At 49.9% G+C, this 26,645-nt stretch overlaps 3 protein-coding genes across 3 annotated transcripts; 2 read left to right on the top strand and 1 right to left on the bottom strand.

The window, feature by feature from the left end:
- Positions 1-135: 135 nt before the first annotated feature.
- On the top strand, positions 136-5,872 carry LOC103171401 (butyrophilin-like protein 9). Its single transcript, XM_029053653.2, has 4 exons — positions 136-619; positions 2,690-2,971; positions 3,582-3,699; positions 5,034-5,872. Exons 1-3 carry the CDS (start codon positions 280-282, stop codon positions 3,692-3,694), a joined length of 735 nt encoding a protein of 244 aa, XP_028909486.1. The 5' UTR covers positions 136-279; the 3' UTR covers positions 3,695-3,699; positions 5,034-5,872.
- Positions 5,873-7,550: 1,678 nt separating this feature from the next.
- On the bottom strand, positions 7,551-8,755 carry LOC114807656 (olfactory receptor 2T4-like). Its single transcript, XM_029054056.2, has one exon. The coding sequence runs from the start codon at positions 8,565-8,567 to the stop codon at positions 7,629-7,631; it is 939 nt and encodes a 312-aa protein (XP_028909889.1). The 5' UTR covers positions 8,568-8,755; the 3' UTR covers positions 7,551-7,628.
- A 5,971-nt stretch (positions 8,756-14,726) lies between these two features.
- Positions 14,727-25,680, top strand: LOC103171400 (butyrophilin subfamily 1 member A1-like). The gene is made up of 10 exons (XM_029054057.1): positions 14,727-14,927; positions 17,659-17,751; positions 18,342-18,689; positions 21,301-21,582; positions 22,281-22,397; positions 23,580-23,612; positions 23,954-23,974; positions 24,078-24,098; positions 24,346-24,378; positions 24,962-25,680. The coding sequence occupies exons 2-9, from the start codon at positions 17,673-17,675 to the stop codon at positions 24,366-24,368; spliced, it is 924 nt and encodes a 307-aa protein (XP_028909890.1). The 5' UTR covers positions 14,727-14,927; positions 17,659-17,672; the 3' UTR covers positions 24,369-24,378; positions 24,962-25,680.
- Positions 25,681-26,645: the final 965 nt, after the last annotated feature.

Here is a 26,645-nt window from a genome sequence, read left to right as displayed (position 1 = left end):
AGAGGCCGAGCTGGGCCCCGGAAGACCCCGAGTCTTCCCCTGCCCCAGGCCTACTGGAACCTTACACCAGACTTGCAGAATGACAGGAAAAAGAGATGCAGGTGAGGGCCACCCCCAGCCCGGTGTCTGCCCTGGGCCCGCTGGCTAAGTGTTTGTCAGCCAAGCTGTCCCGGCCCCTTGGTCTCTTCTCCTGATCCTGACCTTCCCTCCCATCCGTGCCTGTCTCTGTTCTACGTTTACTCTCCGTTTCTACCCATCGCTCTATCTGCAGGGCAGTTCATGGTTACCGGACCCACCCAGGCGGTCATCGCCCCGGTTGGGGGGGAAGTCACCCTCGCCTGCCATCTCACCCCCAAGATGGATGCCAGAACCATGTTTGTGACGTGGCATCGGATCGATACGGGAATTGTGGTGCATCGGTACCTCGGGAACCAAGGTCAGGAAGAGGTCGAGGGGCCAGGCTACGAGAGAAGGACGCAATTCCGGAAAGAGGACATCATCAATGGGAACGTCTCTTTGAAGATCCTCAGGGTCCGTCCCTCCGACGAGGGAACCTATAAGTGTTCCTTTCAGTCTCTTTCCTCCGTCGACGAAGCTCAGTTCAGCATACGAGTGGCAGGTGAGACCACAGTGTAAAATAGATGCACTCGTAAAAAACGAACCCTAACTGTGAGTACCTCAATGTATAGGGTATGCTCCGGCACCAAATCAACGTAGCTCGATTCCTTATGCAAGGGACAGGTCAGACCAGGCCGTGAGTGGACGCATTTGTAGATGATAACTGCACTGGCAAATTCTAGTACAAAAATGTGATATTGTAAGTCATTTACATCTCGTCTCTCCGTGGGGCCATTGAGGGTTCCCCTGGCACAAGTCTGAAGTTCTACAACAGCAGAGCAGGAGAGTAGAGACCGGCAAGAGAGAGCCTTTTTTAAAACTCAGGGTACTTGTTAAGTGCTTCCTATGCGCCAGGCACTGTACTAAGCACTGAGGAGATAGAAGCCAATCGGGTAAGACACAGTCCCTGTCCCACACAGGGCTCGCGGTCTTAATCCCTGTTTTAGAGATGAGGTAACTGAGGCATAGAGAAGGGAAGTGACTTGCCCAAGGTTACACAGCAGACAAGTGGTGGAGTCGAATCCCGGCTCCGCCACTTGTCAGCTGTGTGACTGTGGGCAAGTCACTTAACTTCTCTGTGCCTCAGTTACCTCATCTGTAAAATGGGGATGAAGACCGTGAGCCCCACGTGGGACAACCTGATTCCCCTGTGTCTATCCCAGCGCTTAGAACGGTGCTCGGCACATAGTAAGCGCTTAACAAATACCAACATTATTAACCCAGGTCCTCTGTCACCAGGCCTTCCGTTAGGCCACGCTGCTTCTCCCCTGCCCTTCGCTTCCTTCCCTCTCGACCAACCTCTCCCCTTCCTCCAATCCCACCGGTTTCTAACGACCCAAACTGTATTACAATTCACCTCGATGTGATCATGATAATGGAGATTTCAACAGAGGCAACTCAAAGGACTCGGAGAATGGTGCTGTTCCCTGAGCCCAACACTACCTCAGTGACCCCTCCAGTCCCCACTAGTGTTCCCGGGATTTTGTGGCAGCCTTGTGCTGCGGATTCTGTTTTCTTCCCCACTGGGGTGGAGGCAGGATGGGATGGAGTCTCCTTATTGGTACAGATGAGGAGAGCCGGGTCAATTTCTGGGGACACAGTGTGACTGGCTTTTGGGTGCAGGGGTCACTGAGAACATGGGGGAACAGCTTTTATCCCTACTCCACGCAAAGCATGTGGGAGCAGGCAGGGCCTTTAGTGGTAGGAGGAAGGCAGCAGCTCCTAATTGTTTCAGCTGACTACAGCGGTGAAGGCACGGGACGGGGTCGGGAAGAAGTGGCCACACAGCAAATATGGCAGAAGCTGCGTGAAGTACACGGCAGCGTCGTGGACTCTGTCTCATTTTAGCCTAACCCATCCCTAAGGGGCGCAAGGGCAGGAGGAATACTTTTTGTGTGATGTTCGTGGGAGCCGAGGTCCCAAAGTATTCACTGGTTTGCTCAGGGTCGCACAGTAACCATCCTTGATTTAGTCACAGGCTAGCAGATTTCCCTATGTTCCTTTTATTACCAAGATGGGAGATGCTGACGTTAAACAGCGGAAGATTCTGACTGGAATCGGAGCCTGGAATGTTTCCAAAATGAGCGGCAAATATAGTTCTGTCCATAGCTGTAGTTTATTTATTTATATTAATGTCTATCTCCCCCAGTCTAGACTGTAAACTCACTGTGGGCAGAGAATGTGTCTGTTTATTGTTGTATTGTACTCTCCCAAGCGCTTAGTACAGTGCTCTGTATACAGTAAGCGCTCAATAAGTAGGACTGAATGACTGACTGAATGAATGCTGACCCCCTGAGCCAAACAGCAGGGAACGCCCCTAAGAAGCGGGAAAGAGACAAGGGAGGGTTTTGGGACATCGGAAGAGGGTTAAGAGTTAGAGGTCCTGAATTCTAGACTCAGCACTTGCTCTGACCTGCTGTGTGACTTTCAGTCCATCCCTTGCCCTCTCTGGTTCCCGTTTCCCCTTCTGTGACCCAGGGAGGAGCGGGGTTCTAGTGTCAGCCTCCCTGAGCATTTGCAGGAGGGATAAAGGACAACCACGATTTCTCTTCTGGTCCTTTCCCACTCCCAGGCACAGGTTCGGCCCCTTACATCCACATCAAAGAGGATGAGACTCAGGGAATCCAGCTGGTTTGCAGCTCCTCAGGGTGGTACCCGGAGCCCCGGGTATTATGGAGGGACCCTGGCGGGCACAGCTTGCCACCTGCCTCGAAGAAGACAAGTCAGGAAGGAGACGGCCTGTTCGCTGTGGAGACCTCCATTGTGCTCACGGCCAATTCGAAGGAGTACGTGGCCTGCTTCATTCAGCACCTCCTCTTCGACCTGAAGATGGAAACGAGGATTTCTGTGGCAGGTCAGTCCTACTCCAGGCGTTGGAACGGGGCCTAAATGGGTAGAAGCTTGTAGCGCAAGTGAACGGAGTTCAGCTGAAGAAATAAAACCCTGGACCAGGGGCCCTACAGATCATGTGGAGTCCCTATCCCTAGAAATCTTACATACTGAATTAGCCAGAAATCTATCCAAAGTTGTTCAGGCCTTCCTACAGGCAGAGGGATGGACCAGATGACCTCTTGAGGTCCCATGAGCCCCAGGCACGGGTGGGAAAACACCCCCGTCGTGGACTCAGAAAAACAGTGATGTCCCAAACTGGAAGGGAACAACCCAAAACTCTGTGTGTGTGTATGTAAGGCTCATTCTAAAAGCCTCTCCCTGAGCTTCTCTCTCAGAATCCCCCTCACATCCCTTTCCCGGGAGTGAAGGGTTTTTTACATTCCGTGTCACCAGTTTCTGTATCTGACCTGATCATCTCATATCCATCCCAGCGCTCAGCATAGTGCTGGACACGTAGAGACTACTTAATGAACGCTCCAATTATTATTGTTAGATGCTTCCAGATCAGGTGCCTGGCTGCCTGGAGTATATTAGCCATCTGGGCTCCAACCAATGGGAATTGTCTTTTTCAGACGCCCTCTTCCCCAGGGCCAATCCCTGGAAGGTTGCTGTGCTGGTGATTGGAGGCCTTTTGGCCATCACCCTCCCGTTGGCCATCTATGTTATCAGGACACGCCGCAGATAAAAAAGGTAAAGGTCAAAGGGGACTCTGCAGTGAGGGGGTTTGCTTCAGTATGGTAGGGAGTGGCATGATGAAAAAAATGAAAATACAATTTAGAGAGAAAGGACAAAGCCTCTGGGTTGGTTGGGCTGGGAAAGGAAAGGAAGGGAGGGGAAATATGTTAAGTCCTTAGCACAGTAAGCACTTAATAAATACCATTGATTGATCGATGTGTTGCTAATCACAATCCTCAAATCACCAGAGAGTTATGCCAGGGAGGAGGACAGAATAAGGCGTGAACTATTCTAGTCTGCGACCCTTAGAAATAATGAACTCAAACTTTCTGACCCAACGTCTTACTTCTCCCCTTCCTCCCTCTGAGGGGTTAAAGGATTTGGGAATTTTCTGTCCCTCTTCCCTTAGCCCAGCCCTGTCTGATTCCCATGACTGCAGTGGGGAAGAAGGAAGGGGGGGCTCCTCCCAAACCCCCTGCCCCTTACCGCCTTCTCTCTACCTGCTCTTCCCCACACCCCGAGAGTAGAGGGAGACACGGGGTGGGGGGTGGGAGCGGAACGGGGCCAGGGAGACAGGGGAATAAGTTTGGCCTGTGGGGAAGGGGGTCAGGAACTATAGGTATAGGAAACCTATAGACTAGGAAGGATGGGGTGAAGCTATCTTCCCACCCAAACCCTGTCTTCCCCCTGACTTTCCCATCACTGTAGACAGCACCACCATCCCTTCTGTCTCACAAGCCCGTAACTTTGGCATTATCCTTGACTCCTCTCTGTCGTTCAACCCACATAGTCGCTCCACCACTAAATCCCATCAGTCCCAACTTCACCACATAGCTAAAATCAGCCCTTCCCTCTCCATCCAAAAAGCTACTATGTTAATACATAGTCACTCATCCCATCCCATCTGGATTACTGCCTCAGCCTCCTTGATGGCCTCCCAGACCCCTGTCTCTCCCCACTCCAGTCCAAACTTTACTCCGCTGCCCGGATCGTTTTTCTACAGAAACATTAAGAACACGTCACCCCGCTCCTCAAAAAACTCCAGTGGTTGCCCATCCACTTCCACATCAAACAAAAAACTCCTCACCATTGGCTTTTAAAGCAGTCCACCACCTTGCCTCCTCCTACCTCACCTCCCTTCTCTCCTAAAACCTAGCCCACACACTTTGCTCCTCTAGTGCTAACCTTCTCACTGTATCTCCATCTCACCTGTCTCCCCCACCTTCAAAGCCTTATTGAAGGCACATCTCATCCAAAAGGCCTTCCCAGACTAAGCCCCACTTTTCCTCATGTCCCACTACCTTCCGCATCACCCTCAGTAACTGAGCTTGGGGTTCTGCTCTCTGCAGACGAAGTGACGCTGGATCCCAGCTCCGCTGATCCCAGCTCCGCTCATCTCTTCCTCCAAATGTCTGCCGATGAAAACCGTACGCTTCCTCAAAGGAAAACTCTCCCTTCTGGACCACGAAGATGGGTTTGACACTTTGGTCACCATCCTGGACCAGGAGCGGTTCGCTGGAGGCTGTCACGACTGGGAGGTGGGGGTGGAAGACCAAATGGATCTTGGGGTTGTGCAAGGATCCCCAGGAAGGGACAGTACGTTTCTGCTCGGGCTGAGAACGGCTTCTGGGCGCTGTGTCTGTAAAGCACTGGTGAATACTGGACCCTCACCTATCCTCATTCTCTGCATCATTGAGCCCTCCCAGTGCAATGGGGACTTTTCTGGAGAAAGGGTGGGTTTCATTCTACAGCGTGATGGATGGCACCTGGCTCCATACCTTCCAAGTCTCCTTCATCGAGCCACTCAGGTCTCATTTCTTCCCCGGGCCCCTCTTCGAAGGGAGAAATGTCAGTCCCTTGATCATCCTGTCTGTTTCACCGGGAAGGAACATGGCCCAGTTAGAGCCTCAGAACAGGCCAGAGAGCACCTCTCTCATTGGTGTGGCAGTTAACCCTCAGAGGGGCCGAAAACCATCTGACAGACCAGTGGGACAATAGAAGGAGGCTAAGCGATGTCCTGTGGGGCTGCCCCATGTCAGCCCCAGAGCTGGGTCTGGGCAGTGGCCCTGGCCTCTGATGGACATGTCCTAGGAAGAACACCTCGTCTGCTGCCCCTTTCCGAGCGGGACTGTTGACCATTCCACTGAGCTTTTTTTAAATTTTGAAATTAAGCTATTAAAACTGTAGTTTGAACATACATAAGAAGAGTCTATTTTTTATTACAAAATTCCACCAGTACCCTAGGGATCCCTTTTCATGTATTTATTTTTCTTTACCCTCCCATGCTGCCTTGCCCGTGTGCTAGGATCTTAGAATTTAGTGATGTGGACAATCCTCCTGACATTCCTCCAAATAGATCTCTGAATTCCCATCTCCCACTCAGCCACCGTTACTTGAATCAATCAATATTTATCGAGCACTTACTGTGTGCAGAGCACCGTAAAAAACTCTTGGAAGAGGATAATATGACAGAGTTGATACGTCCCCTGCCCACAAGGAGCTTACGGTCTAGAGGAAACATTGACGGTTGCTGGTTTCCCCTGGGTCCAACGCCATTCCCCACACAGAAATCCATCAGTATTCGCAGAGGAAGTATTCGCAGATGATTGTTGTGGGGTGGCGGGGGTCCCCAGCTCTGCAGGACCACTGCTTTGCTCCTCAGCCCGGTGGACTCGCAGGTTTTTAATGTCTTTCATTCATTCCATCGTATTTATTGAATGCTTGCTGTGTGCAAAACACTGTACTAAGCACTTGGGAGAGTATAATATAACCTCAGACACATTATCTGCCCATAGCAAGCTTACACTCTAGAGGGGGAGGCAGATATTAATCTGCATAAAAATAGACAAATAAATAAATGCCTCAGGAGCTCCACACCGGCAGAGGGGTAAGGTCGAGCAGTTGCAGGATGAAATCCGTAACTAATGAAGCTAATGAAGACCGATAAGGGATGGGCAAGAGGGGAAGGAGGGAGGGGGTCTGCCCCTGGAGAGGGTCTGACAGAAATTTACTCCCCAGACTTTAATCAACTTGACTTTCAGGTTTCCCTGGGGTGGATACAGGATAAACAGATTAGACACAGTTCCTGTTCCACTTGGGGCTCACATTCTAAGTAACAGAGAGGACGGGTATTGAATCTCCATTTGACAGATGAGAAAACTGAGAAATTAAGGGGCTTGGCCACAGCAGACAAGTGGCAGAGCCAGGATTAGAATCCAGGTCCTCTGACTCCAAGGCCTGTGCTCTTTCCACTAGGCCACGCTGCTTCTCGGAGAACAGCAGAAGAGAGTGGAATTAGAGGTAAAAGGGGAAAGTCTTTGGGCTCGAGGTTAGACTTATATCTGGGAACCTCTGGGAGATTATTATGGTTCTAGCCCAAAGGGGCTATTTCCAGTTCAGGGTGAGCCTGAAAAACCACAGCTCCTTCGGTCTGACCATCCACTTCAGGGTGAAACAGAAAACCCTGCCGTTGTGAGAGCTTCAGATCGATTTATTTGAACTCTAAGAGACTTGATCCCCTTAGAGTACAGGGAAAGGGTGAGCTTCAACAACTAATTTCCAGATATGAGGGTCAGAGAGCGGAAATGACTAGTCCAAAGTCATACAGAACGCTGGTGGTCATCAGAGTCCCATTCTCTGCCTCCTCAGAGGAGCCTTGCATTTATAATAATGTCTGGCAGGGAAAGTATCTACCAACTCCGTTGTATTGAACTCTCCCAAGCACTTGGTACACCACTCTGCACTCAGTAAGTGCTCCATAAATAGGATTGTTTGATTGGTTGTCTCCCCCTGTAAATTATAAACCCGTGGTGGGCAGGGAATGTGCCTTCCGACTCTGTTATTGTATTCTCGTATTCTCCCAAGTGCTTAGTATAGCGCTCTGCACAGCTAAGCGCTCAATAAATGTCACTGCGGATGATGATCAAGAGGCCACAGAGTCCATTCTATTTGGAGACTGGATGCTGCCCCAGTACCTTCCTGAGGGCTCCCCCAACCTCCTTGTTCCTCAGGCTGTAGATGAGGGGGTTCAGCAGCGGGGTGAGGATGGTGCAGAAAACAGACATGGCCTGGTCCTGCTCGGGGCTGTGGGAGGAGCCCGGCGTCATGTAGATGAAGATGTTTGGACCGAAGTAGAGGGTGACTACGGTGAGGTGTGAGGAGCAGGTGGCCAGGGCTTTCTTCCGTCCCTCCCGGGAGTCCATGCGCAGGACGGAGAGGAAGATGAGGGCGTAGGATGCCACGATGAGGGAGAAGGGGATGAGCAGGAACACAACGCACGTCACAAACACTGACATCTCGTAGGCCGAGGTGTCCTCGCAGGAGAGCCTCAGGACGGCTGGAACTTCACAGAAGAAATGGTGGATCTCCCTGGAGCCGCAGAAGGGAAGATTCATGGTGTAGACAGTTTGAACTAGGGAGCTTAAGGCGCCCCCAGCCCAAGATCCAACCGCCATCTGCACGCAGACTCTGGGGTTCACGAGGACCGGGTAACGCAGCGGGTGGCAGACGGCCACGTAACGGTCGTAGGACATGAAGGTCAGGAGGAGGCATTCGGCGCCCCCCAGGGTGAAGTAGAAGAAAATCTGGGTTCCACACGCGATGACTGAGATGTTCTGCTTCCCAGAGAAGAAGTCGGCCGCCATTTTGGGGACGGTGGTGGAGATGAAGGCCAGGCCGACGAGGGAGAGCTGGCTGAGCAGGAAGTACATGGGGGTGTGGAGCCGGATGTCTGCCCAGATCAGGAGGATCAGGACGGCGTTTCCCGTGAATGCAGCGGCGTAGACCAGGAGGATGAAGGAGATGATGAAGTTGGGATGTCTAAACTCAGGGAAGAGTCCCAGGAGGATGAAATCTGTGACTGTCGTCTCATTGTCTCTCTCCATAGGTCAGCGGGGCCAGTACAGCTGCAGGCTAGTGAAGGAAGAAGCAGCCAGAATGTAAAACCGGATGAATTTCTTCCAGACCTGTGTTGCCATCTGGTGGCCCCCGTCTCCACGGCCTTCCCTGACTCTGGGAAACCACAGACGATAGCTCAGTATTCAGTGGCATTGTCCCCTCAATCAATCAATCAATCAATGGTATTTATTGAACGCTTACTGCGTACTAAGCGCTTGAGAGAGTGTAATATAGCAGAGTCGTTAGAGGCGTTCTCTGTCCACAGTGAGCTTACAGTCTGTAGGGAGAGACAGACGTTAATAGACATTAATGTAAATTAATAGATTAAATTATGGAAATACAAGACTGCAGATAAGGAGGGAGATCAAGGCCGGAGAGGTTGATTTAGGAATCATCCGTGTAGAGACGGTAACTGAAGCCATGGGAGAGAATGAGTCGAAGTTTGGTGTAACTGGAGGATAGAAACGCGAGCCCGTCACTGGGCAGGGATTGTCTCTATTCCGTTGCCGAATTGTCCATTCCAAGCGCTTAGTACAGTGCTCTGCACATAGTAAGAGCTCAATAAATATTAGTGAATGAAATGCTTGAGGTTGAGGGATGGCTGAATCAAGGGTGAAAATCCACGTGCAAGGGTGACACAGAGGGGAATGGGAAAAGAGGAAATCGAGGGCTTAGTCAGGAAAGGTCTCTTGGAGGAGATGTGTTTTTAATTGGGCTTTGAAAGTGGAGATGTGATCGTCTGATGGATGTGAAGACGGAGGGCATTCGAGGCCAGAGATGGGACGTGGGTAAGAGGTCAATGGCGAGATAGATCAGAGTGAGGTACAGTGAGTAGGTTGGCTTTAGAAGGGGGAAGTGTACAGGCCGGGTCACAGTAGGAAATCAGGGGGCAAGGTGGTTGCGTGCTTTAAAACCTATAATAAGGAGTTTCTGTTTGATGTGGAGGTGGATCGGCAACCACTGGAGGTTCTTGAAGAGTGGGGAGATTTGGACTGCATGGTTTCGTAGTAAAATGATCAGGGCAGCAGAGTGAGGTATAGGCTGGAGTGGGGAGAGACAGGAGGTATGGAGGTCAGCAAACAGGTGGATGCAGTAATCAATATGGAATAGGATAAGTGCTTGGATTAATGTGGTGTCAGTTTGGGGGGAGAGAGGAAAAGGCAGATTTTAGCAGTAGGTTGCAGGTTGAACTAACAGGATTTGGTGACAGATTGAATATATGGGTGACTTAGGGAACATGGTGGTGCTGTCTACAGTGATAGGAAAGTCAGGGGCAGGACAGGGTTAGGGTGAGAATATGAGGAGTTCTGTTTTGTTCTGAACATGTTAAATTTTCAATTTGAGGTGTCAGCTGGGCATCCGAGTAGAGATGACCTGAAGACGGGGAAATACAAGACTGTAGATTAGGAGAGAGATCAAGGCTGGAGAGGTGGAGTTGGGAACCCTTTGTGTAGAGATGGTAATTGAAGTCATGGGAGAGGATGAGTTCTCCAAGGAAATCTGCGGTAATGGGAGAATAGAAAGAGACCCAGAACAGAGCCCTGAGGGACTCCCATAGTTAATGGGCGGCGGTCGGGTGTGGGGGGACCCGAAGAGAAGCCCACGAAACAGAAGACCCAAGGGAGAATCCAAATGATTGCAGCAATAATTGCATTTTCGTATGACTTCAGTCAGCCTGTTTGCTTACAGACTCCAAAAAATAATAAAATTTCACTTGATTGCAAGTTAAAGAAAACACTGTGGCTGGAACAGTGCATTGTACTCTGTGACATTGTACTCTGTGACAGCAGGGATCACATCTACTGTCTCTTGTGAACTTTCTTAAGTGCTTAGAATAACGCTTTCCTCCTCCCTCTCCCTTCCCCTATTCCCTCTTTCTTCCCCTCCTCCCTCTTCCTTCCCCTACTCCTTCTCCTTTCTGCACTGCCGATGTACGTGGATCTGTCCCCTTTAAGCGATTGCTATTCACCCCTCCCTCAGCCCCACAACACTTAACTTACGTATCCAAGTCTCTCCCTCTAGACTTGGGGGCTCATTTTGGGTAGGGAACGTGGTTACCAATTCTGTTGTACTCTCCCAAGGGCTTAGTGCAGTGTTCTGCGACAGTGTGTGCTGAATCAAAACTATCGCTTGGTTGATTTCTTAGCACATACAGCTCTCCACACAGAAAGAGCTCAATAAATGCCCCTGGTTGATTTATTGCTCTGCTCTGCCCAGAATAAGTTCTCGGTGAATACCAACGATTGAGTGAATCTTAGCAGTCCACCCGTGATTTCCATATATATTTCCAAGGAAATATCATTCCAAACGTATTGCTCAGATAAATCTGAGGTTTCACATCGTGACGGTTTCAAGGATTAACCAGGCGTGTTAATGAGATGAGGTTTTCAAAAAACAGAATCCCCTGGTTATATGATTGACCTTTCGACAAAGACAGTGCTCTGCACATAGTAAGCGCTCAATACAAACTATTGAATGAATGACAAATACAGGTGTCAGCAATAATGATCACAATGCAAATGTTAAAATTAGTCATCAACTGTACTTGGTTTTATATCTTCTAAGCTCTCGATAGTCAGCCCACCTTCAGCCCCACAGTACTTATGTACATATTCAAAACATTTATTTCTATTGCTACCTGTCTCGCCTCTAGACTATAAGCTACTAGTGGGCAGGGAACGTATCTACCAACTCTGTTGCATTGTGTTCTGCCAAGTGCTCAGTACAGTGCTGTGCACCTAGCAAGTGCTCAATAAACACCATCGACTGACTGATCGATCCATAATTTATTTATATTAATATCTGTCTCCCCCACTAGGCTTTAGGCTTCTTGTGGGCAGCAAATGCGTCTATCAACCCAGTTGCGTTGTATTCTTCTAAGCTCTTACTATAGTATTCTGCTCATATAGTGCTCTGCTCACAGTGAGTGTTAGAAAAATATCATTAATTGATTAATTTTCCCTGAAGGGAAGGACGGCTACTTTCTTTCCTGAGAGACTGAGTTGGAAAGACGTCTTGGACATACGCATCCTTCTTCTTTGCCTCCCACACTCTCGAATGGCACTGACCAAGCCCTTGCTTTTTTCACAAGGTATTTTTTGTTTATTTGGTATTTGTTAAGCACTGACTATGTGCCCGACACTGTACTAAGCCCTGGGGTAGATATAAACTAATCAGCTTGGATTTAGTCCAAGCCCCACTAGGGGCTCACAGTCTTAATCCCCATTTCACAGATGAGGTAACTGAGGTACAGAGAAGTTAAGTCACGGGCCCAAATGGTGCGGTTGACATTAGAACGCAGGCCCTCCTGACTCCCAAGCCCACGCTTTATCCCTAACCCACCCTCCGAAATAGAGGAGAATTGAGCTTATTGCAATTCCAGGAATCCCCCACAAAGAAACACATATTTTCTATAAACTACTCCTTTATTCTTATTAATATCTCTCTCCCCCTCCAGACTGTAAGTTCACTATGGACAGGGAATGTGCCTGCTAATTCTGTTGTGCTGTACTCTCCCAAGTGCTTAGCACAATGCTCTGCACATAGCAAATGCCCAATAAATACCACTGATTGTTTGATAGTCACTCTTTGGCCTTTTTGCCTGGTCAGAGAGCCACTCTGTCAACTTACTCAACTCGAGCCTCTTGGATCCACTGTTGCTGGCACACTTCTTTCTTTGCCTGTCGGTGTCTTTCCAGCAACGGCGCAGCGAGCTGCTCTCACCCCGCTTCTGTCTCAGCTTTTTGACCGTCTTCTCAACCCCCACGTCCCAGTTGTCTCCAGTCTGGACTCGGGTTCCCCGAGATTCTCCGGCGTCATGGGAAATAGCTACCCATCAGGAGAATTGAGCCGAGAAATTGCATCATTGGGAAGCCCTCGTGGGAGGGGGGGCCGGGGGACTCCTCTCCCAAGACTTTAATTAATTTGAATTTTGGGTGTTGCTACCCGAATGTTCCAAAAGAAGAGATTCGGTGGAAAAAATGGGAAAAAAAAATGAATCTTCTTCTCCCGTAGGGCTGACTTGAGATGAGCCCTCTCCTTCCCTAATTCCAGCCCCAATTTTGGTCTGTTTCCAATTCCCTCTGAAATAGTTGGTAGCCACAGTACTTCAGGCACATACATGAGATTTAATGCATTATTGTATTTATTATATTGGGCTTTGTACAATCAATCAATCATATTTATTGAGCGCTTACTGGATGCAGAGCACTCTATTAAGTGTTTGGGAAAGTACAGTAGAACAGAGTTGGTAGACATGTTCCTTAACCAAAATGAGCTTAGAGTCTAGAAAAGGAGCTTACAGTGTGGAGGAGGAATTTACAGTCTAGTACAGTGCTAGGCACACGGGAAGTGCCGATAAATACCTTTGATTGATTGATTGCCTGAGCCACGACACTGCTTTTCTTCCCTTGGGAATTGTCCTATTAGCTCTCTAAGTCCTGTTTCCCCCCTGCTCCTCCTTCCCCTAATATCTCTTCCCACTTACGTTGGGGATCTTCATGAGGCCTGGGAGTGGGGTGAAGTGGGATGGCGGGTTCAGAGTTCACACCCAGCAGAAGACATTTAATAGGTGAGGAAACTGAGGCAAAGAGAAATGAAGTGACTCACCCAAGGTCACTCATCAGGCAATTGGTGGGGTGAGGATTAAAACCCAGGCACCCTGGCTACCAGTCCCCTTTTCCCTCCACCAGGCTACACGGACTCCCTCTAGGTAATAGACACCCAGATTATCACGTAAAATGAGAGTGGGTTAGCGCTTTAAATTCTTACTTTAGTTCAGCTGATTGACTGCAGCCAGAGCAGGTCTTAGGAAATGGGGTGAGGTCAGGGAGGGGTTCTTTGATCCTGACTGGCTCCGGGCAGGATGGTCCGTGGACGGACAAACCTATGGCTGGAGGAACAGTTGAGTAGAATCAATGAATGAATCAGTCAATAGCATTTAGTGAGTGCTACTGTGTACAGAGCACTGTACAAAATAGTTGGGAGAATACTACAGACATGCTCCCTGCCCAAAGGGAGCTTATAGTCTAGAGGGGGAGCTAGGAGAGTCTAAAGACATGGACAGGATTCCATGAACATCAGTCAATCGGTGGTATTTACTGAGCATTTACTATGTGCAGGGCACTGTACTAAGCAGTTAGGAGAGTACGACAAAACAGAGTTGGTAGACACGTTCCCAGCCCACAAGGAGCTTCCAGTCCAGAGTGGGAGACGGATATTAATAAGATGCAGAGAAGCCCGTCCTGTCAGTGCTCTGGCCTTCTACACTGGGGAACGCCTGGTGGCCTTTGGCCTCTAACTGGTTCTGGGCAGGATAGTCAGGAGATGGGCATCCCTCCCGCCACAGGGGGACCTAGGGTCAAAATTCGACTTCAAGACCTTGGGGAAAGAGCCCCTGAAGCTGACAACGTGGGCGCTGTTGCCTCCGTGATTGATTATTAATCAATAGTATTTATTGAGTGATTACTATGTGCAGAGCACTGTCCAGGACAACTGCTCCCTCTGGAGAGACAGAAGGAGAGAGGGGGAGAGACAGAGATGTGGAGAAGAAGAGGGAGAAAGGTTAAGAGGGAGAGATAGAGAGAGAAAAGGGGGGAAGCATAAAAAGAGAGAGGGAGGAAGAGAAGGAGAGATAGAGAGATGAAAGAGGGGGGGACCAGAGATATGGAAAGAGAGGGAGAGAGAGGGTGGGAACGGAGAGAAAGAGAACCATAGAAAGGGAGGGAGAAAAGGGGGAACAGAGAGAGAAAAAGAGAAGGAGACAGAGAGGGAGAAACAGAAATGCTGTGAAGAAGGTGCGATTTGGATAACAACTGTACTGCTGACTTCTCAGGTTGTCTGGGCATCCTATCATGCCTATCAACCTCGAGGGAAAGGGGTTGAATTACATTTTTAAGAAATGATCGGGAGGGTAGTCTGTCTTTCAGAGTGCTTAATAAATACCACTGATGATTAATTGAAGCACTTACTGAGTTTCATATCAAGCAATCGGTGGCATTTACTGACTGTACAAGGGGCTTAGGGGGAGAAGGGGAGAGGGGTGAAAATATTTACTTACGTTCTTGCATGAGGGTTCCACCTCTTCAACTCCCTTCCCCTCCTCCCCCAGAGCAATAGACATTTACAGTTGTGTCATAAACCACAGACTGCTGAACTGAAGCTGGCAGTCAACACTTTCGCTTTCGTTCTTCTAAAATGGCGACGGCAGGGAGGAGGAAGAAAAGACGTCCTGGTTAGATCCCTCATTGTAGTCTATCTGGAGCTCCATCCCATCCTGGGGTCTGACCGCAGGCCACCCTCAGCTTCCCTGCAGCTCCGCCCCTCTTCTCAGCCCTCCAGGACCCGAGGTGGGTGACAAGCGGAGGGGCTGGTGGAAGGGCCCATGGGTATGACAGAAGGGGGGCAGGCCTGAGCGGGAAGGGGAGGGAGAACCAGAGGGAAGAGAAACTCACAGAGGGGTCTGAATGCAGGGTCAACGGAGCAGATCCAGTTCTGGGGGAGCCTTCGACCACCTGCATCCCAGGGTGAAGTCCTGGACCGGACGGTGAGTGAGTCGGTGGGTGTTTATGACGTGAACCCGGGGTTAGAGTCCTCGGCAGCCATGTTAGAGGACTGATGCGGCCCTCAGGAGCCATGTTAGAAGACAGATATGACCCTGAGCAGCCACGCTAGAGGACAGATGCGGCTGTTTACCGGCTGAGGTATGGGGACCGGCACCACGGGGGAGGGGACGATCAGGGTGATTCTAGAAAGATTCTGGTTCATTTCGCCCAGTTCAGAGGGGCTGAGCTGGAGAGGAAATCCGGGGAGGGGGAAATGAAGGAGGATGAGGGGGACTGTGAGCCACTTGGTCCGGCATGAGAGAGGAGGGAGGAAGATCAAGGTGGGAGGCATTGCCCGGGTTGGTCGGGTGAAGGTTCTTGGAAGAGAGGGAGATGATCTGAGTTTTGATCCACGGTGCTGGGGGAAGTCACTGTGAGATCTTTAGAGAGAGTTGGAAAATGAGGTCACAGGGTCAGAGTATGCAGGACTTTGGGGTTTAGTCTTGGGTTTGGGATGCTAAGTTGTTGGGAAGTCAGCATTTCTGTGCCTCTATTCTCTTGATATGGAGTCACAGCCATCTTTGACTTTCAGATTCAGGAGTTAGTAGCGAGAGATCGCTTTCAGTTTCTGTCCTCAGATAGTGAACAACAGATCTCACTCCCCAGCCCTCCCTGCCCACTCCTGCTGTTTAGGGTGACTGGGTGAAGAGCTGGTTTAGGAAACAAAGTCTTTCTGAACCCATATTGCCCATGAATTTCTTTCTCATGTCCAGAGGATGGGGGAAAATGATGATTTCTCAGGAGTAGATTTCCCACCTGCTCAATAACTGTACCCTCTGCCTGCACCTCCGACCTCACCACCCCCCTCTCCTTTTAAGCACTTACTATCACCTTCTCCCCTCCTTTAGCAATCAATCAATGGTATTTACTGAGCGCTGATGTGTACAACAGAATCAGCAGAAGCACATAATGAGCTTACAGTCTACTACTGTTTTCACTCTCTCACGCTTGGATGACTTTTTGCCATTTATGTTCAAATGCACTCCAATCTTCCCTATTCAAACTAAGCCTTCTATAGCTCCCCCAGCTTCCTTCCTCATCTCTCTCCTCTCATTCCTGTCTAAATTCCTCGATTCAGATTTCTACACCTGAGTTTCAACTTCCTCTCCAACCTCTTTTCTTTCTCCGGTTCCATTCAATAGATAGATTGGGGAGGGAGGATTGTAAATAATTAATGTTTCGGTCTCCCCCCTTTAAATTGTAAGCTCCTTATGGGTAAGAAATGTGTGTTTTTATTCTACTGTGCTTTACCAAGTGCTTAGTTCAATCCTCGGCACTCAGTAGGTGCGTCATTTATACCATGGGTTACACCTGATTGTAAATTAAGGCAGGTCTGTAGGGCTGGGCTGGACTTGGATGAAATGGGAGGGTTTGGGTGTGAGGCTGTGTCCAGTGGACTCTGATTCATTCATTCAATAGTATTTATTGAGCGCTTACTATGTGCAGAACACTGTACTAAGCACTTGGAATGAACAAGTCGGCAACAGATAGAGACAGTCCCTGCCGTTTGACGGGCTTACGGTCTAATCGGGGGAGACGGACAGACAAGAACGATGGCAATAAATAGAGTAGAGGGGAAGAACATCTCGTAAAAACAATGGCAACTAAATAGAATCGAGGCGATGTACGTTTCATTAACAAAATAAATAGGGTAATAAATATATACAGTTGAGCGGACGAGTACAGTGCTGAGGGGATGGGGAGAGGGGGAGGAGCAGAGGGAAAGGGGGGAAAAGAGGGTTTAGCTGCGGAGAGGTGAAGGGGGGCGGTAGCGGGAGTAGAGGGAGAAGAGGAGCTCAGTCTGGGAAGGCCTCTCGGAGGAGGTGAGTTTTAAGTAGGGTTTCGAAGAGGGGAAGAGAATCAGTTTGGCGGAGGTGAGGAGGGAGGGCGTTCCCGGACCGCGGGAGGACGCGGCCCGGGGGTCGACGGCGGGACGGGCGAGACCGAGGGACGGCGAGGAGGCGGGCGGCGGAGGAGCGGAGCGTGCGGGGTGGGCGGTAGAAAGAGAGAAGGGAGGAGAGGTAGGAAGGGGCGAGGTGACGGAGAGCCTCGAAGCCTAGAGTGAGGAGTTTTTGTTTGGAGCGGAGGTCGATAGGCAACCACCGGAGTTGTTTAAGAAGGGGAGTGACATGCCCAGATCGTTTCTGCGGGAAGATGAGCCGGGCGGCGGAGTGAAGAATAGACCGGAGCGGGGCGAGAGAGGAAGGGAGATCGGAGAGAAGGCCGACACGGTAGTCTAGCCGGGATATGACGAGAGCCCGTATCAGTAAGGTAGCCGTTTGGGTGGAGAGGAAAGGGCGGATCTTGGTGATACTGTAAAGGTGAAACCGGCAGGTCTCGGTAACGGATAGGACGTATGGGGTGAACGAGAGAGACGAGTCAAGGATGACACCGAGATTGCGGGCCTGAGAGACGGGAAGGATGGTCGTGCCATCCACGGTGATCTTTGTCTTCTCATCATATCTCCTTGTCCTAGCTCTCCCGGAGGTGATGGCTGTCTCACCATCTTCTCTGCCAAAATGGGCCCTTCCCCTCCTCATCCTCTTCCAGATGCCCTCTTGGGGCTCAGGTAAGGACTCTGACCCCTCGTTTGCTCCCCCAAACCCTTGACGATGGGGATTTTTTTCATGGTATTTGTGAAGTGCTCACTATGTTTCAGGCACTGTACTAAGCACTGGGTAGATACAAGTTGATTAGGTTGGATGCAGTTCCTGTCCCACCCTGGGGTCAGAGTCTTAATCCCCATTTCACAGATGAAAAAATTGAGGCACGGAGAAGTGAAGCGACTTGCCCAAGGTCACACAACAGACAAGTTGCAGAGCCTGGACCAGACAAGTGGCAGAGCCTGGACTAGAACCCAGGTCCTAATGACTCCCGGGCCTGTGCCCTGTCCACTAGACGATACTACCTCTCTGAAGTCAGAATGATCAGGCTTACCGGATCTGTACTGAACCTTCCATTTAGTTTATTGGCTTAGATGACAGAATACACCTGCAACCTGAGAGAAGGGGGACTGAACAGTCTTCTCCTCTGAACCCTGGAGAGCTCATGGCCTTCCCCAGGCACTGAGGCAGGCTGGAATGGCTAGTGGGACTTGTTCTTCAGCTGGGTAGGTGGGCATCACTGATGGTCTGTAATGGTTCGTTGTGTATTGTGCAGCAAAGTTCACTGTGGAAGGACCAGATGAGCCTGTGGTTGCTATGTTCGGGGCGGAAGTTGAGTTACCCTGTCACCTGGACCCTCAGATGAATGCTGAGCACATGGAAGTGAGATGGTACCGGGATGATGTCTCCAACGTGGTTCATCACTATCGTGAGGGGAAGGATCTGGATGAGGAACAAATTCTGGACTACGCAGGGAGAACAGAGCTACTGAAAGAAGGCCTCACTGATGGAAGAGTGACTTTGAGACTTCATAATGTCTTGTTCCTGGATGACGGGGATTATGTTTGTCACGTTCAAGACGGTGAATTCTACGAACAAGCTATAATTCACCTAAGTGTAGCAGGTGAGCTACTCGTCAGATACTTTGGCATTTTCTCAGAGCAATGCCTGAGGTTGGGCATCTCAAGAGATCATTCAACACTGCACGTTACCCAGCACTGCCCATCCTGACATTTGTCGGTTCCAGTCAATTCAGTCAAACGAGGTTTTGGTCCTAGATTTAATTGGACCCTCAATCCTATTCTTGAGTTGGTCCGACATGCAGGGAAAACTCTCCAGCCCACCCAGCCTTCTCTCTAGGCCCTTGCTCTTATTCTTATATCCCTGTCCTTCTCCATCAGCCAGCCTCTTTCCTTCCGGGGCTTGCTGTTCCCCAGACTACCTCTGCCCCCTTCATTCCGTCACCTCCCTGTAAGGCAGGCTAGGTCAGAGCATGGTTGCCTGAGCTCTTTACCTCTGGGCCATGACAAGAGGCGACAAGCAGCAAACCCGGAGGGTATCAGGTCACTGTTCCACTCCCTTGCAGATCGCCGGTCACTCAATCCAACTAGAATTGGGTCTGAACCCATCTGGACTGGCTTTCAGGCTTTCAGGACCGTGCTGACAGTCCCACATGAGTGGGGCGGTGTTCACAGTCCTGATCCCTTCAGGAGATTCTGACCCTTGACATTTTCAGGATGACCAGGGTCTTCCAACATCCTCTGGAGCCTGGAGTCATCTCTGCTTTTCAGGCCATGTCCTCCCTGCCAAAGGGCAGCTTGGACTCCTGGAAAGAGCATAGGATGAAACTTAGGAGACCAGTGGTCTAGTCCCAGCTCTGCCACTGGTCTGCTTTATGAAATTGGGCCAGGAACTTAATCACTCTGAGGCTCTGTTTCCTCTTCTGTAAAATGGAGTTAAGATATCTGTACTCTCTACTTCTTGGATTGTGCCACCCTGTGGAACAGGGACTATGATTATTGATGTCATTAATGTATAACTAACATAGTTCTTGGTACATCAATCAATTGCATTTTTTGAGTGTAACTGTTTTCAGAGCACTGTACTAAACATTTGGGAGAGTACAATACAATGCAATTGGTAGACATGCTTCTTGCCCTCAAGGATCTTTGAGTCTAGTGGGGGAAAACAGGCATGGAGATAAATTACAGACAGCAGGATATATCAGGATATGGACATTATGTGCTGGGGGGCTGGGGGAGGGAGGGGGAGAGGAGTGAGTTTCAAAGTGCTTACGGGGTCATGGCTCTGAGTGCAAAGGTGATACAGAAGCAGGCAGTGAATAGGATGGAGAAGTGAGGGGTTAGTCAGGAAAGGCTTCTTGGAGGAGATATGATTTTAGTAGCATTTTGAAAATGGGGAGAACGGTAGTCTGTTGAATATGAAGGGACAAGGAATTCCAGGCCCAAGAGAAGACAGGGGCAAGAGGTTGATGGTGGGCTAGCTGAGATTGAGGTACCGCAAGTTGCCATTAGAGGACCAAAGCTTGCGAGTTGGGTTTGAATAGGCCATTAGTGAGATAAGGTAGAAGGCGAGGAGCTGGTTGAGTGATTTAAAGCCTATGGTAAGGAGTTTCTGTTTGATGTGGAGGTGGATGGTATCCACGGAGGTTCTTGAGGACTGGGGAAATATGGACTGAACAGCTTTTCAGCAAAGAGATCTGGGCAGCAGAGTAAAGTATGGACTGGCAAGGGCGGAGACAGGAGGCAGGGAGGTCAGCTAGGAGGCCGATGCGGTAGTCAACGTAGCCAATGATGAGTGTGCGGGTCAGCATAGTAGCAGCTTAGTTGGAGAGGAATGGGCCAGTTCTAGAGATTCTGTGAAGGTAGGAATGGTGGGATTCTGTGATAGCTTGCATGTGCGGATTGAATGAGATTGATAAGGTAAGGATAATGTCAAGGTTACAGGCTTGTGATACAGGGAGGATGGTATGCTGTCTACAGCGATAGGAAAGTCAGGGGGGAGAGGGTTTGGATGGGGAGATGAGGAGATATGTTAAGTCTGAATTGTTTCTACAATTCTACAGTGTTGGGATAGTTATGGGGAGGAGAGAGTTCGGGCGGGAAGACACCGAGTTCTGTTGTGGATATGAGTGAAGTATCAATAGGACATCCGGGTAGAGATGTTCTTGAAGGTAGGAAAAAATGCAAGATTGCAATGAAAGAGAGAGGTCAGGGCCGGAGAGGTAGATTTGGGAATCATCCACCTAGATATGGTAGTTGAAACAGTGGGAGCGAATGAGTTCTCCAAGAGAGAGGATGCAGATGGAGAATAGACTGGGACCCAGAACTGAGCCTTGAGGGTCTCCCACACTTAGAGAGTGGGAGGCAGAGGAGGATCCGGTGAAAGAGACTGAGAAGGAGCGGCCAGAGAGACAGAAGGTGAACCAGGAGAGGACCATGTTAGTGAAGCCAAGGCTGGAGAATGTTTCCAGGGTAAGCGGGTGGTCCGTAGTGTTGAAGGCAGCTCAGTGGTCTAGAAGGATTAGGAAGGAGTAGAGGATGTTGGATTTGGCAAGAGGAAGGTCACTGATGACCTAGAATCTGTTACATAGTAAGTAATTAAAAAATATTAATATCATGATCTCAACAACCACTGTCTCTGACCTAAGTCGTATGCAGGAATTGGCCCCAGGCCAGACCTGGTATTCAGGTTGTTTTCTCACTGTTGTGCAGCCCTGGGCTCTCAACTTCAGATCCGCATGGCCGGGCAGGAAGGCGACGGGATCCGGCTCGTGTGCAGCTCCTCTGGTTGGTTCCCCGAGCCCCGACTGCGGTGGACGGACCACCGAGGTCAGGAGCGCCCCACATTGGCGGAGTCAAAGTCTCGGGACAGATCCGGCCTGTTCCGAACAGAAGGGTCTCTGCTGGTCACAGACAGATCCACATCCGCCGTCTCCTGCTCTGTCTGGAATCCCGTCCTTGACCAGGGGAAGGTGACAGAGGTTTCCGTAGCAGGTTAGTTGTCCTTGAATCGATCAATCAATCAATTCAATCAATGGTATTTATAGAGCACTTACTATGTGCAGAGCACTGTATTAAGTGCTTGGGAGAGGCCAATACAGTAGTCTTGGAAGGCATATTCCCTGACTGCAAACAGCTTACAGTCTAAAGGGAATCACACAATGAAGGCCTTGAAGTACCAGGTTACCAGATCCAATCCGGACCTGGGGGATACAGGATGGTCCCCGATCCTTTCACATTTAGGGGAGGGATCAGGCAGGAGTGGAATTATGTGTAAGGATTCCTCACCCAAAAGGCAGAGTCAGTAGTGGGGAGTTACAGATGGGTGGCAATAGGGTTTACTGGTCAGCTAATTGGCCTCAGGGTTAGGAAAAGAGCAAACTGACCATATGGATGGTCCCCTCCGATGGGAAAATAGCAGCAAGCAGAGCAAGCAGGCAAGAGTCCTCCGGGGGGACAGTGTCTATGGTGGCTGAGTGACTTTCTGAAGGCAATGGCTGAGCATCTCCTCAGAGAATGAAGGACAGGTTGTGATGGGATGAGGGGGAAAGATGTGGGAATGAAGGGGAAAGACGTTTCTCCCAATGCTGGTCCCCTCTACTTAGCCTGAACCCCAGCCCAGCTTTAGATGGAGAATGAATTCCTTCTCCTTAGTTCTGCTCTGGATCTCTAACCGCATCTGCCCGTTGCAGAGTCCTTTTTCCCAAGGGTTTCTCCGGTGCTGGTGGCTCTGGCTGTGATCCTTTCTCTTCTGGGCCTTCTTCTCATTGGAAGTGCCTACGTCATCTGGGCCCAACGCCGGGAAAAAAGTAAGAAATGAAGGGAAATGTGTAGGCCGGCACTGAGACCAGACAAGGGTGGGGATTGTGATTGCTGCGACACAAAAGGCCCGTTTAGGGTGAAGAGGCAGCATGGCCACATCCTAGGAAAGCCCGAAGTTCACAGTATCAGCCATTTTCTTTTCACCATTTATAAGACCGGAACTTCCTTCTAGTCAAAGACGAGGCATCCTCCTCTCCAGATCCAACTCACACATCAGGGAGATCCGATAGAAGTTCACAAAAAAAAGAAAACCCATCCCTTCTCCGAAAAACGAGACCGTGCCACAGCCTGTTCTTGGTTTTTCCTGTATCAAAACCCCACAGACACATCCACACAGAGAAGAACCAAGAGGCTGCAGAGATGCCGCTGAACTGTTAATTGCTTTTCCCCTTTACCTTGCCTTCAGAACTTTTAGAGTAGAAAATAATTAATAGTAATCATCATAATAACAGCTACTATTTTTATGGTATTTTGTTAAGAGCTTACTATGAGCCGAGCACTGTTCTGAACTGCCTAGGTAGATACAGGATAATCAGTATGGACATCGTCCCTGTCATATATGGGGCTCACAGTCAAGATAATGAACTCATTTTTTCCCTATAGGGAAAGGCAGGTGACTTCAACTCTGCAGGAATATTGATAGACAAAGAGGCTCGAATTACCCTCCAAACATACAAGCAGATGCACGCACGTACACATGTACACATATTTACAACTCCATTGTATTCTAAAGATTGAGCCTCGTTCCACACACTCCTAAGGATCTGAACTCCTATGTCCTTGTCAAGTAATGGGACACTTGATTTGAGAGAAAGACTTTGTGGGGCAGAAGATGGTGAATGTTAATCATTTCTGCTAGGAGCAACAGGGAGGTGGTTTAGGCAGGGCCCGCAGGAGGTTTTCCAATTTTCCAATGTGAGTTCCACCAACGATTTGCAAACACTCACATGGAGACTGGATCATATCTGACAGGCTGAAATCTCTTCCTTTTGGCAAACCCCTTGCAAAGGCAGAAAGGCCAAGCGATGGTCAGGCAGGAAAGAGAAATGTTTGGGGTTCTGTTATTTATCCAGCTGAGGGTGGTGGGAATAAACCTACTGTTTGTGTTGTTCATGTTGCACTTGTGGATTGGCATAGAAATGAACAAGAGTTTTTTATTTTTCTTCTAGATAAACTCATTTCAGAACACAGGGTACAAACAGGTAACTCTCAGGGGTGATGGGGCAGGGAAATGGGGGTGTGTGTGCTAGTAATAGTCCTTTTCCCTCAGAATATCTCCCAGTTACCGCTGCAGCTACATTCCTGGCTACCCTGAGGTGGGAAAGAGCTCAGCTCTGCCCCGGGCCAGGATGACTCCCCTAGAGGGAATGGGACACTGGGCAGCTTCCCTGTGCCGCTCTCAGAGAAACATGAGCCCCGGTTTTGGCTCACCCTGATCTCTGGCAGAAGGATATGGCTTTGGGGTTGGAGACAGGTTGGACTGGGTGAGCCCTGAGGATATGCCCCACATTCATTTCTGCCTTTCTGTCTGTTTGTGTTTTAGATAACCTAAAAGGAGAGTGCGGTAAGTTGCATCCTTGGAGACAGGTTGGAGACAGGCTGGACTGGGTGAGCCCTGAGGATATTCCCCACATTCATTTTTGCCTTTGTGTCTGTTTGTGTTTTAGATTACCTAAAAGAACGGCTCGGTAAGTTCCATCCTTTATAGAACAGATCGTCCTGGTGAAATCTCTCCTCGGAGTTTATTTCATATGAGGAGTGTGAGTGCTCTGCACAGTGGATGGGATGAACAACTGTTATTGCTGATGATCGACTGAGGGGCAGTTCATCCATCCCAGACAAATAAGAATCTCTTCTGTGTCTGACATACTGAGCCGGCCCTCTACTGCCCAAGCCCCAGAGTCTAACAGCTTTCCTTGATCCTTGTCATTGCAGCTTTGTATGGCATATCGTACTGATTATAAACAGGTGAGTTTCCCCAGTTCCAAGTGCCCATGTCCAGCTATGTTTCTATCTCCCCCTGTTCTCCCATTGTTGGTCATGTCCCAGACAGCCCCAGGGGAGGGGCCTGAAATCCCCCTTTCCTGGACCCTCCTGCTGACAAACTCAGAAACCCTTTCCCTGTTCTCCCGCTTCCAGACCCTGAAGATCTCTCCGGTGAACTCCAATTTCCCAAGGGGCCTGACGTCCAGGAGAATCTGTCCTGGGGCCCGGTTCATCTGGGAGAGGGAGGAAGGGGACAGGGTTGTCTCGGAGCTGAGGCTCTCCCGATTGCATCAGAGCAGCAGGCATCATGGGGGCTGCTGTGCGTGGCTGCGAGGGGCTTCTTAAATGCGCGTGAGCTTCTGGGGAGAGAAGACTCGGGGAAACGTGGGGGTGACTGGGAACTTTTGCAGACCCGCCTTCCTGGGACAGAGGTGTCACCAAGGGGTCCTGACTGATCCCTGTTGTTGTCCCAATGTGACCATTCAGAAAGGGGCAGGTGGAGGCTGGCTGTCCAGCCATGTTCCCGTGCACCCGCCCCGGGACCGTCCTACGTCTCTCCCTGCAGGATATACAACTCTGGATTCGGACAAGACCCATCCACAGTGCACAGGGTGAAGAGGAGCAGGGTCGGCATCCCTCCTGCCCTTGTCACGTGGGACTAGATTCGGCCCCATCCCTTCTCTTCCTGCTTCGCAAAAGTGGGGCTCCAGTTGCCTCCCCAGAGCTGAGGGAAATGGCTACCGCGTTCACCTGGAATCGGAGAACCAGAGGGTTCTGGTTCTCTGGCTGTTGGGCTGACGGCCTGGGACTGGGGGCTCTCACTGAGATGTGTTGGGGTCCTGCCCAGCCCCCAGCTGAGGTCAGCCTGCAGACTCAGGATGACCCAAGTCCTGCTTGGCTGCCAGGTTGTGGGCGGGGATGGGTCGGGGTCAGTGGAGTTGTCGGGGAGGGGAAAGAAGTCAGCTCAAGTAGCACCGTACGGAAGCTTTTAATTTTTCCAGGCTTCTTCATCAATGAGAGAAAGCGAGGTCTCGGGCAAAGAGCACTGGATTGGAAGACAGGAGAGTTGGGTTCTAATTCTGACTCCGCCACTTGCTTGTGGTGTGACCTTGGCCAAGTCGGTTAACTGCTCTGGGCCTCAGTTGCCTCCTCTGTGAAGTGGGGATTCAATACCTGTTCTCCACTCCGATTACCTCGTACCTAACCAAGTGTTCAGTCCAATGTTTGGCCCCTGCTAGGCACTGAATAAATGCCTTCATTAAAAGGAATAAAATGTATAACCAACGAGTCGTGCATTTGCTTCTGCCCGGCAGCCCTGGAGTGGGAGGGGGTGAAGGCTCAGGGAGCACTGAGGGGGAGGTGAAGGGAGGGGCTCCAGTATCGGCTCTGTGGAACAAGACCCGGGGGGTGTGGGGACCAGAATAGAGCAGTGGAAGATCCTAGGCCACAAGTGCATCAATCCATGTCCAGACAGAAGCAACCTTGCCAGACCTTTGCTCTGGCAGTCAGAGGACCTGGGTTCTAAACCCAGCTCTGCCAGGTGTGACCTTGGGCAAGTCACTTAACTTCTCCGTGCCTCATTTCCCTCATATGTAAAAGAGGGATACCGCACCTGTTCTCCCTCCTCCCGTGAGCCTCACATTGGACCTGATTATCCCAGTGCTTATTACGGTGCTTGGCACATAGTAAGCACCTAACAAATGCCACAACTATTATTATTATCATTCTTCTCCCCCCCCACCCAGTATACAGCAGGCTTAACGTGAGCTGGTAAATTACATATCCTTCGTACAACCGTGCTAACAATAAGAATGATAATTGTGGTATTTGTTAATTCATTCATTAAATTCATTCAATCGTATTTATTATGTGCCATTTATTATGTACTCTGTATCAGGCACTGTACTAAGCGCTGGGGGAGATACAAGCAAATCAGGTTGGATACAGCCCCCGTCCCACATGGGGCTCAAAGTCATAATCCACACTTTGCAGATGAGGGAACTGAGGCACCGAGAATAATAATAATAATGCTGGTATTTGTTAAGCGCTTACTGTGTGCAGGGCACCGTTCTAAGCGCCGAGGTAGATACAGGGTAATCAAGTTGTCCCACGTGAGGCTCACAGCTAATCCTCATTTTACAGATGAGGGAATTTAGGCCCAGAGAAGTTAAGTGACTTGCCCACAGTCACATAGCTGACAAGTGGAGAAGTGAAGTGACCTTATCAAGACTGCACAGCAGACAAGTGGT

The sequence above is a fragment of the Ornithorhynchus anatinus genome, chromosome X3 (assembly GCF_004115215.2).
Source record: "Ornithorhynchus anatinus isolate Pmale09 chromosome X3, mOrnAna1.pri.v4, whole genome shotgun sequence".
NCBI classification, from domain to species: domain Eukaryota; kingdom Metazoa; phylum Chordata; class Mammalia; order Monotremata; family Ornithorhynchidae; genus Ornithorhynchus; species Ornithorhynchus anatinus.
The sequence above is the reverse complement of the archived record's forward strand: the minus strand, read 5'-3'. Positions and strand labels throughout refer to the sequence as shown.